The sequence below is a fragment of the Epinephelus lanceolatus genome, chromosome 4 (genome assembly GCF_041903045.1).
Source record: "Epinephelus lanceolatus isolate andai-2023 chromosome 4, ASM4190304v1, whole genome shotgun sequence".
Classification (NCBI taxonomy): domain Eukaryota; kingdom Metazoa; phylum Chordata; class Actinopteri; order Perciformes; family Serranidae; genus Epinephelus; species Epinephelus lanceolatus.
The window spans coordinates 16,941,213-16,953,826 of NC_135737.1; the positions used below are offsets into that span (position 1 = coordinate 16,941,213).

The 12,614-nt window shown below is 37.9% G+C and overlaps 2 protein-coding genes across 5 annotated transcripts in view; both read right to left on the minus strand.

The window, feature by feature from the left end:
* The window catches only part of LOC117260009 (rho guanine nucleotide exchange factor TIAM1), a 65,044-nt gene extending 61,581 nt beyond the window's left edge, over positions 1 to 3,463 (minus strand). For all 3 annotated transcript variants that reach the window (XM_033631857.2, XM_078166952.1, XM_078166949.1), the window contains exon 1: positions 3,326 to 3,463. The gene's annotated coding sequence lies outside the window, so the exon portion shown is untranslated. The remainder of the gene's footprint in view (positions 1 to 3,325) is intronic.
* A 611-nt stretch (positions 3,464 to 4,074) lies between these two features.
* The window catches only part of LOC117259548 (SR-related and CTD-associated factor 4-like), a 37,707-nt gene continuing 29,167 nt past the window's right edge, over positions 4,075 to 12,614 (minus strand). The window contains exons 17-18 of one of the 2 annotated variants that reach the window (XM_033630923.2): positions 5,552 to 5,684; positions 4,075 to 5,134 (exon numbers count right to left, since the gene is read on the minus strand). In XM_033630923.2, the coding sequence (XP_033486814.2) occupies positions 4,704 to 5,134; positions 5,552 to 5,684 (564 nt within the window). In that variant the 3' untranslated portion in view covers positions 4,075 to 4,703. Of the gene's footprint in view, positions 5,138 to 5,551; positions 5,685 to 12,614 lie in introns of both variants that reach the window. The other variant, XM_033630922.2, reaches the window with a different exon arrangement.

A 12,614-nucleotide genomic window follows, 5' to 3' on the forward strand; every position in this document is an offset into this window, starting at 1 on the left:
AAGTCCCTATGGACTGGGCTATAAAGAAATAAACCACTGATTTCACAAAATTCCAAACCACTGTTAGTGATACAGTAGATATTAGAGAGTTTGTGTTGAATGAATAATGTGTTAGCGCTATTCACTCGGCACTATGCAAAACACTAGACTTTCTTCGGTATTTGCTTTGCACCACTTTGCAAAGGAATGAAGAGTTTTGTGCAAGTGGGACAGAAATGAATAATTCACAAAGAGCACTTATCAGGGTTAAATTATGCGCATTTCAAGAAATCAACTGTGTTTGGTAGTACATGGCTGTACACACATGAAGAACAAAGTCATGTATTGTACAAAAAGCCAACAAATTAGCATATGAATGTGTAGACATTCTTTCATGTGTGGCTACGCCAGTCACTACACTGCCTCAAGTTGGCCTAACATTTGGGATCTTTGAGATGGAGAGTTAAAGAGTGTGGACACAAGCCAGAGGCAAGCAAAACTAGTTTCAACTTGATCACACGAAGACAGACAGACAGAGGCTGAGGTCTCTGTGCAGGCATGTCACACAGGTGGGCTCAGGTTACCACCCTGAGGACACTTCTATACACTGAAGCCATTCTGGATGCTCCACAACATGGTTATTTTCTTTCCATGGGTCTCCACCACAAAGTATTCAGGCTGCTGTGTGGGTCATGCATAGGTTCTGTAATCACTGTAGAGAACGCCTTCCACAGGTGGATCATTGCCTTTGCCTTAACTCATGCCTTAGAAAATGTTTAGGTCATTTAAAATTAGTACCCAATGTAGCAAACCAAACTTCAAATGATTAATCCACTCAAATTGTACAGCATCTTTAGAGTATCAAACAATGACTCTGAATATGTGTTTGGACATATTTTGGCAAAACAATAACTGAATGGATCAATGGAGGACAGGTGACTTAGCTGGCATTTAAACAAACAAACAAACAAACAAACAAACAAAAAAGTGCATAAAAAAGTATATATATATTTGGATGTGTTATTTCAGGTACTGGTGAGAACATAATTAAGCCCAGTTTGAGTAATAAATCCATATGTGTGAAGACTTATAGATGCCAAAACAAAGCATAGCAGTTCTGAAAAATGATCACAGCAACAATCATTTTTTTCCATGGCTAAAAAGAAGAATTTAGCCAATCACACACTACAAAGATTTCTGTGAATATTTCAAAACTTGTTATGGTGTGAAATCTTGTCATCTTTTGTAACCAATATATTTTATCATGAACATACATCGCAAACACGTAAAAATGAGTTCCCTTATTTATTTACAATCTTGACTCAAGAGGCCACTTAATCAAGGTCAAAACTTTAATTTCACAACTGTGCTGTTAATTTTATGTCATAAAATCAAAATGTGTTGTGGAAACTAGCACTGTAGTTATTTGAGTCCAGTCTCCAATTTTTTCACATTTCTCACTCGCAGGTTTCTTGCCTGCTATTTAATAGGATGTTACTCACTCACTATTTTGTTTTTTACCTTAACAAGTACTTGGTCCACGTTTTTTTTTTATCTCTTTAGCTCTCACAACAACTTAAGACAGCAGATATGTGTGAGGGTTGTCATCATCTTTGTGGTTATTAGCTGAATGCTGAAGAATAAAGTGGCCTCTGCAAAATGTACATCTTCATTGGTTGATGAAAGTTATGGAATTTTGTCTTTGTCTTGATACCTACTTCTGGTAGAGCTCAGGTGCTTTAGGATGACAGTGCAGGGGACAGAGGCAGTGCATTTAGCCAAATTATATGAGCGACACACTGAGCACATAGATGGCCAGTGAAGAGGATTTAGGCGATTTCTATGGTTGTTACCCTTTTCCTTGTATGGAAACTCTTAACTGTTCATTACTGACATGAATTCAAGCGACTAACTCCCATGAAGAAGTAAACTATACACTTCTTATCTTCTTAGAGCCACAGGTGGGTTGTTTGATACTTAAAAGATAGAGCAGGATTATGCCACAATTATAGTTTAAAATGCACTGTTACATTTCACAGCAGGTCAAGATGTTACTCTAACTTCTATTACTGAAAATCTCCTATAATTGTCCTATGCTGTAGCAGTTAAGATATTACCTTTTCTCTGTTGTCCAAATTCCCTTGATAGATGCATTTACCATTGCCTCTTTGTGGGCCAATCAGGTCATACTAGACTCACCATAAATACAATCTGCTGACTGAGAAAAAAACTGCACCTTACCCTCCCTGTGGTGAGAATTTTTTTTGCAGAAAAGCAATATTCTCTTGGCAACACAAATTGCAGAAAACACTGACAGCAAATACACATCAGCCCAACATTAAATGTCGAGTCAGCTTTAACATTACTGGTCAGTTTTAAAACTGAATAACAATATTTCCATATCATGCTATCCTATGAGTGAAATCCAATGCAGTATTAGGCTAGATCTCAACCTTCTACAGCACTACACATCACATCAGTTCATACAGTCACCTGTGTACCTACCTACCTGTTAGGATGGTTTCACAGCCACACAAAAATATGATAGAAAACGTCACTTTGAGCAGCAGGCTATGGCAGTGACGCTGCAACAAACTTGACACCATAAGGTCATTGGGAGTAACGCAGCTGCATAAATGTGCTATCGCCTTTCATTTGAGTCACCTGCACATGATCTATTTGCCAAAGCGAGATGTAAATATAGCAGCAACAGCCTGGATCATGTGTACTACAACGAAGGGAGATGCAATGAGTCGGATTAAATGACACTGCTTCATGCAACAATCTACCGCACTGAGGCTTTTCGCGGCTTCTCCTCTCCCAAACAGCATAAATGACCACAGAGGCATCCAAACACCTCCAAGGTATCAGGGCGGACAGGTTACCGTGTCTGTTTTTTTATGGATGTCTTGTTAAGGCACCAACATCGTAGCCTACTGCTGAACGAAAGCAACATTTGTCAGTGCTGCTGTGCAGAATAGGCATTCGTGCACTGGGGTAAAAATTGAAATGTATGAACATGCACGTTAACCCTGCTCTATGTCCACCATCATTTAGACTGCATGGCTGTTTTTACCCCCAATTCACTGATGTCTGACTGAATGAATCGACACAAGATGCGCAACACTCCGTGCACGAAAACGCAGCTTGTTGGCCTTTTCGACTGGACCGCACCGGCAGCCTCAGTGCGGCAGCGTCTGTCACCCCTGATAAACTTGTATGATTGAGTGACGCGGTCATGCGTGCAGACGGCGCTAGGACCACGCGGAAGCATGATCGGACATCAAGCCTATTATCCTTGTCATGATTAAGACAGCATGCTTCCCGGTCTCCGTACATAGCCTACCTGTCACCGCCACTGTCGGGATCTGGCTGCTTCCGTTTTGACACCGAAATCGTCATGTTTCACACGCCGGTGTTTCCTATCTGTGTCTGAATCCAGCCGCCTCTCCAAGGTCTGCCTGTCCACGGACCATGCGTGTTGTTTCCACACCGCTGAGAGGGCGGAGCCCACGGCCCTTGGAGACGGTGTGCAAGTGGATCATGAGAATGCCACTTATTTATTCTCGGAGCCAATCAGCTGCGGCTTACCTCGAATCGGCATTCAATAACCATGCGAAATGCACAGTAGTTGTCGATGAGTATTTAGTAACATGAGCAAAAATGAGAAACTATATCTTTCTTTAACCCTAATGCATAATTTGAATGGTCTTTGGTGCAGCCGGTCTGTGCATCCCATCTCCTGCACAAACAGATGCATTTTTTTGTTCAGATCTGAGGAAACAAATGCATCACGAAATGTAAGAGAATAAAATCTGCACTCGCTTTTATTTAAATTATCAAAACAAAAAAGGATAATCGTTTAGGCATAGCCATATTATTATAAATGTCTTGTAACTCTTGTTTTATATGAGACAGGCAGGTAAATTGCGGATTACTTATGTATGTTCCAGAGGATGCATGATGGCTGTTGGCCAGGTTATGTTTAAAGATAATAATTTGTTAAGCAGGATTATTGATCAACACAATTTAGTTTTACAAGAAAGAAGTTCAAAATGTCAATTTGATCAAAACAAGTAAAACCACACGATCAAATGGTAGTACCTCTTTTTAATATTCACTGCAGGTGATCCTACAAGTTGTGACCTTAATGTACAACAGGCTAGCCATGGTAACAGGGTTTACTATACCCTCTACTGGCAGGACATGAAATCTTCTTCTGCTTAAAATGAAATCCAGCCTTTATGGTGAAGAATTAAACATTGTGTCACAAAGGGATTTTACTAAAAACAAAATACCAAAAAGGTATGAGTTATAGATTTTGACAGTGTCCTTCCATACACAAAAACTCTGGTAAGGTAATAAGCTCAAAAATACAGACTTTGACTTTGTTTTTACCTCCAACTACTGAGATTAGACTTAAGCATAAACTATACAACTTCAAATATACAAAAAGATAGCAAACGGCTACAAGCAAGTACAGTATTTACAATCACTTCTCTAGTGAACTTGAAGGAGCATGGACCACATTCAGAATGCTGTGTCTTGTTTTTCATTGTTTATTTGACACTAAGACAAGTGGTATAAAATAAAGTCTGAAAAGAAGTCTCTGCACGCTCACTTTTTTACAGCAGTCCTTGGTGAACCAGATGTCCTGATACTTATTAGTATCTGTCACAGTGATTCAGCATCTTTTCTCCTCATGTCCATCATTCAATCGGCCTTTACCATCTCCCTCTGTGGAAGGGAGGGCACCCAAACCCTGCCCTCCCATTTCGGAAATGCCTCGCTTCTCTGTCATCCATGCCCTCTGGTCCCATTGAAGGATGTCGATGGAAAGGAGGGCCACGAGGAGGAAAGGGCATAGCCATTCTGAACCTATCTGGTGGAAACATGGGTCCTCCAGGCATTATTTGCGGGGGCATGTGTGCCATGTTTGGAGGTGGGAGGAATGGAGGTAGATGAGGACTCGGCATGACAGGAGGAGGCTGCAGAGGTGGCATGCCCGGTCTGGGACCCTGCATAATTCCTGGGCCTGGCAGGGTCATCACTGGTCCCACAGGAGACCCCAGCTGGTTGCCAGTGCCCGGATCTGTGGGTGGTCCTTTGTCTCCTTTAGAATCTTTGTTGGACTCCTCTGGAGGTTTTGCACTTCCTGCTGCAAATAGGATAAGATTTTATTGAACCACAGTCAGAAATTAAGTATTGTAGCAGCCTAAAATAAATCAGAAAAAATGACCAAAAAGCACAAGTTTAAAGATGTAACATCAAGTTATGAACAGTGACAACTCTGCAGCATAGGGGCATCGGTTGCTCAGTGGATAGAGCAGGCGCCCCATGTACAAGGCGGTTGCCGCAGTGGCCCGGATTCGAGTCCAACCTGTGGCCCTTTGCTGCATGTCATCCCCCCCCCCCCCCTTCTACACTTGGTTGTCCTGTCCATTAAAGACAAAATGCCCCAAAAAATATCTTAAAAAACAAAAACAAAAAAAAAAACCTCTGCAGTACAGATCTGTTCTCTTTAGATGATGGTTAAAAATCAACAGTATTTTTATCTATATAAATGTCTCACCCAACTTTGTGGGGTCAAATTCTGTCGGGATGAAAGGAGCTCCTACTGGAGGCATAGAGGGAGGGGACAGCATTATAGGACCAGGAAAAGCAGGTGGACTTCCAATGGGTGTTGCCTGTTGAACTACTGGTACCTGGAAGACAAAAAACACAATGGCATCCTTAGTAAGATTACAGTATAACGAGCAAGAGAGCACTCTGGAAGGGGTGAACTGAAAGAAGAAACTGTATTAACATCTGCTGAATTCCACAGCAGCTTCTTGATTGTGGCCCATGTACACGTTTCATTTATCTTTGTCACATTTGATAAGAGAGCAAAATCTGTGATGAGTACTTTTGAACAGTATTTCCGAACATTTCCCAAGAATCTTCAATAGAGTCATCGGAAAATAATATTACACATATTCATGCTCTAAAGTTAAACCAACTATCAAATTGAAAATATAAAAGGCATACATCATGGTAAGCGTCAAGCATCCTACCAAGGTACACAAGTGCGTGGTAAAGGAAGTCCAGACATCGAAAATAGGAGGCTGACACACCCTTAACTTGCAGCTATCAGTAAGTGTAAGCAGTGTATGATAAACCTGTCTGTATTTATTTAATTAAATGCAACTATCTGTAGTGAGGTAACAGTGAAAGCATGACCAATACCTGACTATACTATAGCTGTAAACACACTGGGGAACTTGAGCAATGAGCAAATCTGCTGAAATTTAGCTCAGCTTAGTTCACTGACAAATAAGTGCATGTTCATTCTGTGACATTGTGATGCCTTTTAAGGGACTGAATGGACTTGGCCATAACACAGAACAATCAGATGGTGGTATATGTCACTAAATGCATCAGAGCAATGAAAAACTGTTACCCAGTCAGAATCAGAACAAGAAGTGCCTTTATTGGCCAAGTGTGTTGGCTCAGGACATATTTAATTGCACATATTGATATATGTATCAAGTGTCTGTGTGTCTGTATGTGAGAGGAAGGGCATAACCACCATGGACAAACAAGAGTTGTGGTTGCAGTCATGTGTGTCTATTGATTTATATACAATATTTATTTTTTATTTTTTTTTAAATACAATAACCACAATCGGTTGCGAAAAGATGTTAAAGAATTAACCTCTTCAAAACAACGCTAACAGTATATGAGAGTATGGTTGACATTATGGATGCTAATTGTAACAGCAATGTTGGGAGTTTTACATGGTGAAGCTGTCAGAACTGCAGAGGGAGACTCACACTTGAGGTAAATTCCTAAACCAAAAAGGTTTTCAGAAGGTGCAAATCACCACCCTAACACTGCTGAGCAGTTATAATACCTCAGAACAACCAAAATGATCATTTAAATTTCTTGGCACAAAAAGCATACCTTAAGGATCCAAGTTTTTCTTTAGTTTCAGAGTTACAGCCAACACAATGGCTTTGCGTTAAGGTAAAGGTGGAAACCTCGGAAAGGAAATGTTTAAGTGCCCGAGAGGATACAGAGTTCACATACTCTTTAACTAAGAAAGGACAACAAATATGCATGTAAAATCATTTGAAATACGACTGACTGCCACCAAACTGTCACTAATAGAAATGTCTTAACATGTTCCTGCTGATCAACAAACTAACAATGGAGACCAGCTATGGCTCCATGACAGAGGTCACATGCTCCCCTCTGTGATCAGTGTCAATGATATCACCAAACTGCCATATACAAACATTTTACAAACTACACTGCACATGCATACCAATCACCTCTTTTTTTAATCCATGATATAACTGTACTTGTATATTGATACTGATGTAACTTTAAATTTATAGAATGTATTAATACAGTACAGCTTATAAATAATGACTTAAACACAAATATCACACATATTAATTAAGCAGAGCTAAAGGTTTATGTACATATAAATAACAATAGCTTCTGGGTATATAAAATAGCATCAGGCACATACACTGTTTAATACATACACATTATCTTTAAATGACAAGTTAACAGTGTTTGGTATATAGAGGTTTAACTGTAGCTAGGATTTTTAAGTCAGTCAGAATGACAAATGTTTGTAATGAAGGCACAGCAAAAACATATTAAACATTTCAAATGATAACCGAGCCAGGTTCTATTGTAATACAGTATCTAAAATAATAAAAATAAGAAACATATGCTGCATATGCTGTTCCAATTACTGCATGACTGCCCTCTCGGCTAATTCAATTTGACAAGAGGTATGATTAGTGAGACAAACAATTTAAACATTTATGTCCAATAAGACCACTGATGCATTAATTTAACTCAAATTGCTCATTACATTTTCATTTCCCCCCCCAGATGCAAATCATGTGTCATGCATTCAACGTACAACCCTAAATCCATCATTAACACAAATTACATTTCTCTTGATGAATGCACAACTGCTGGCCAGAGCGACTGAGCATATCAAGTTTAAAAAAAAAATGTGTGTGTGCACATGTGTATGTATGTGTATATATATATATATATATATATATATATATACACACACACACACACACACACACACACACATATATATACATATACACACATATGTATGTATATATGTATGTATGTATATATATATATATATATATATATATATATATATATATACACACACACGCAAAGCACGTATTTCTGTTCCAGCTACTACTACTAAAAAAAAATGTGTGTGTGCACATGTGTATGTATGTGTATATATATATATATATATATATATATATATATATATATACACACACACACACACACACACACATATATATATACATATACACACATATGTATGTATATATGTATGTATGTATATATATATATATATATATATACACACACACGCAAAGCACGTATTTCTGTTCCAGCTACTCTTAATAACATGTAGTGGGGTACGATTATACAAGTAATCTCAGCACAAATGAGTCACAAATTATTCATTAATCAGCATCAAATGCTTTTCACAATGCTATAGCTCTAAAAAGGTTTCCCTGTCAATGTCAGAAAAGGTTTAAGTGGCAGATCGTTCAGAAACAACTATACATATTAAAGCCACTGTAAGCAACATTTCAAACTTTATTTGTAATGTAATGGCAGATATAAATTTTCATCTATTTTTAATGGATTGAATGCTCTGATAAAAAGAAAATCTGGTTACTAAAACTGTCCATGTATCTACAGTATAAGACATTCTGAAATATTATTGCCCCTGAATTCTGACACCCAATTGGGACTGTTCTCTGTGGTGTGTCTACTTCTTCTCATAAACACATATACACATAAAACTAGCATTCAGCCTTGCAAAATTCAAAATGTATGTTTGAGTTTACTGAGGTGTAAATTCAAATAATGTAAGACATACAAAAACATATATATGCAGTAAACTTGGACAGAATTTCAAGGCACCATGTGTACTGTTATAAAATTCTTAGTTTGGCATCCTCCACTAGTATTATAAAAACAAACAAAGCATGCATTGCAGACAGACAATTCCCGTGAAACTGGCAACCTAAAGTATGTGTTACCAAGTTTTCTATAAACAAAAATGTATGCCATCATACTGATTTAAAAGAGGATTCTATAAATAACACATTCTACACAGTGGTAATGTAGTAATTTATCCCACGTCACAAGATGGGTGAACAGGGTGAAAATAGGCACAGACAACATACATGCTTTGTATTTCAAGAGAGAATTTGGGGATTTCCCTGTTATTTCAGTAATCTTTTTTCCAGGAAACCAAAGAGTTCATGGATTACTCAGAAAGGCATTTACTGTGTAGCACTGAAAGAAAAAACAAAATAGGTACTGATTAAGCAAATTTTCTTGCCTTCTCTTCCAGGCTTTTGTGAATATAGTTGGTTTTAGATAAACAAGATGTTAGGCCTTTAACCAAAAACTACTGTTTTATGTGCACTTAATTCAGGCATTGACTGAATATTTTCGAACCATTTCTCTTAAAATTCTAGGGACAGCTTGCAACATAAGCTATCCCTGTAAATATATGGTGGATACACCATATCCACCTCCTTAAGAACTGAGCAAAGCTCTTTTACCCATAGAGAACTGTGTGATTTACTCCACATAAACACATTGTTACTTATTCTGCCTCTGCCATTTTGATTAGATGGTTCCGCATTTGGATCATTTCAATTTTCGTTGCAGTGCTCCTGGTACTCAGCCCATGCTGGAATAGGAGCAAATCTATGAACCACCAGAAAACATCATACGGCTCTATTCTGTAAAGTGTCTGCAATTTTAGATTCTTTTAAGCCCCATATTCCTGCAGCACAATTTAAGACAGGGGAGACACATCATACAGCTGAGTATATGTAGAATAGACAGGATCCTTACATACTTTCAGTTTGTTGATAATTGATTCTAAAGCTCTCCCAGCAGAGTAAACAAGGAGTCCAACTCCAACCCCATAGGTCATAAATTTATTAAGACAGAAACCTAAATACTTATATGAGCCAATATATTCAATTCTATATATTCTACTTCTTTCCATAACCTTCTGTTGGAAATACATTATTTGTGTTGCTAATTTCCACTAATAAAATCACACACTAACATTTTAAGCTTTTAAAAGTCAATGGAAGTATGTGAAGGTGATTTTACTTTCACCAATTCTAGTTTTAATAATAGTGGTTAGTGTTTGTAAATGGTCAATACAGCCTTCTTCCTTTCTAAATCAATATTGCTCATTATCAAGAAATTGTCACGTCTAAATACTGCATGAGCCTGCTGTTCAGAATATTAGTACAATATGTGTGGTGTACTGAAGAGATAGACCTCTCTCTTTACACACACACACACACACACACACACACACACACACACACAATGGCACGTATTAAGCTACAAAGATTGCTCATCTGGCTAGTGTTTCAATAGGAATGGTGAAGTGACATCTGCAATTAGATCTATGGGAAAAACATCATTAAATAGGGTTGGAAGTTGTGGTTGACAGTGCTCATTTGATGACAGTGATGCTCATGCATCAGAGCAATATGTAAGGAAAAACAGAAAAGCAACTTTTCCTCGAGTGGCTGAATGTCAATGCAGGATGAGATACATATACACACAAAGGGATACAAAGGGAACATGAAAGAACATTGTATAACTTGTAATTTTTCAAAATCTAAGTTCATTTCATGGTCTTTAAAGAAATACTTCTCCTACAAAATGACCATTTTTATGTCAGTTATTCATGCTATGTTATCTTGAATTTGTGAAGAAAACTTTGTCCCAAATGCCTCCACGGAAAACGGCAAACATACTCATATTATTATTATTGATTGATTGGGGACCACATTTAAAGGAACAACATTTAAGATTTATGGCAATTTAGCGGCATCTAGCGGTGAGGATTGTAGATTGCAACCAGCTGAATGTTTTCCTCATTACAATTCCTGCAAGCGTTCATTTATCAGGAGATTTTTATTTGGAGCCGAATTATGTTTCTCTCAAAAACAAAGAGACCAGGTGATTAAAACAAGTAAAAACACTGGCTAAAGCAGTTTCACATTACAATTAAGTGTTTCTCTTACACCAATAACTTACGCTGCAAACAGGCCACTAGCCCAGCACCTGCTAACGTGTGCTCATCCTTTTTTTTTCTCTGACAACTTAAGATCTAGACATTCAGGAGTTTTTTTTTTTTTTTACCAGGAGCCAAATTATCAGCAGAATTCTCTTCCTCTTCAAAACAAACTGACCTGGAGATTTACACCTGTTAAACGCTGAATAAAGCAGTCTCATATTTAAAAAATCTGTTTTTCCTAATGTTGCTTGTCACAGACAAGTGGTCAACGTAAAAACGTGAATGGCCCGATCTAGAGCCAGTGTTTGGTTTGTCCATTCTGGGCTACTCTAGAAACATGGCAGTAAAACATGGCGCTCTCTGTGGATGAGGACCTTCTCCCTATATAGGTATAAATGACCCACTGACTCTAAGCTAACGAAAACACAATTCTTATTTTCAAGTGATTATACATGAAATAAATGATACTTAATATATTTAATTTCTGCCAATCAGCCTTAATCCTACGCACTTGACCTTTAACATCAGCAAAACTATATCAAAACATCAGTTTACAGACTCTCATACAGCATGCATGGTACAATCCAGGTCTCACTTATTCAGTTCTATGCTCAGTACTTCCCAAACACATGCATTTTCACTTAAAAACCTTAGTATTGGAGTTTGGCTTTGATGAGAGCATAGATAAATTTCACTTTCAGTTCAGTTTTCAATACTAAGGTTTTAGTGAAAATGCATCTGTTCAGGCAGTACTGAACATACTACTAGATAAATGAGAGTTGGATTATACTGCACAGATTGTGTGTTTGTTATCTGATGTTTTAATAAAGTTTTGCTGTTTAAGTGTGATCTCCACTCAATCAATAATCAGTATGTTTGCCGTTTTCAGTGGAAGCATAAAAGAAAAATGTTTGTGAGTTGTGTGAGTGTGGTATTCTATTAACTACTACTAACATAAAATTAAAACAAAGAAAATGCAGTTCTTAAATCTAACAGCCTTGATGCAGTCAGTACACTGGGGATAGCAATAGAGGGTCTGCTCTTACCCTGATGTTTCACTCCATCGGCAGAAAATACAGGATATGTGCGTCTCCATTTTTCTTGCAGGTTATTTCCACTTAGGAAACCCCACAAGCCAGGCAGCTGGGCATTGGATCTTTGATCAAGACTCACATCTCTGATGGGTATCAACTCAGAGCTTTCCCTCTTGTCACTATGACTCCTTTGTTCTTTGTTTATACCTGCTACTTATAAGACGTGAAAGAATGGTAATGAGACAGCTCTACAATAAACTGGCCTTCACATCTTGAAGGTTTAGATTATTCATGAGTAAACAAATGTCATGGAAAAATTCAAAAGTCCATTTTATTATGAATGAGCCTTTCATTACCTTCCAACCATTCCACAGTATCATCCAAGAGTGGGAATCCCAACATCCAGAGATCATTTGTCCTTAACACTCACCTTTGTGAGGCCTCATGTGAGTCTGATGTTATTGAAGCATTTCCCTCTTTCCTTG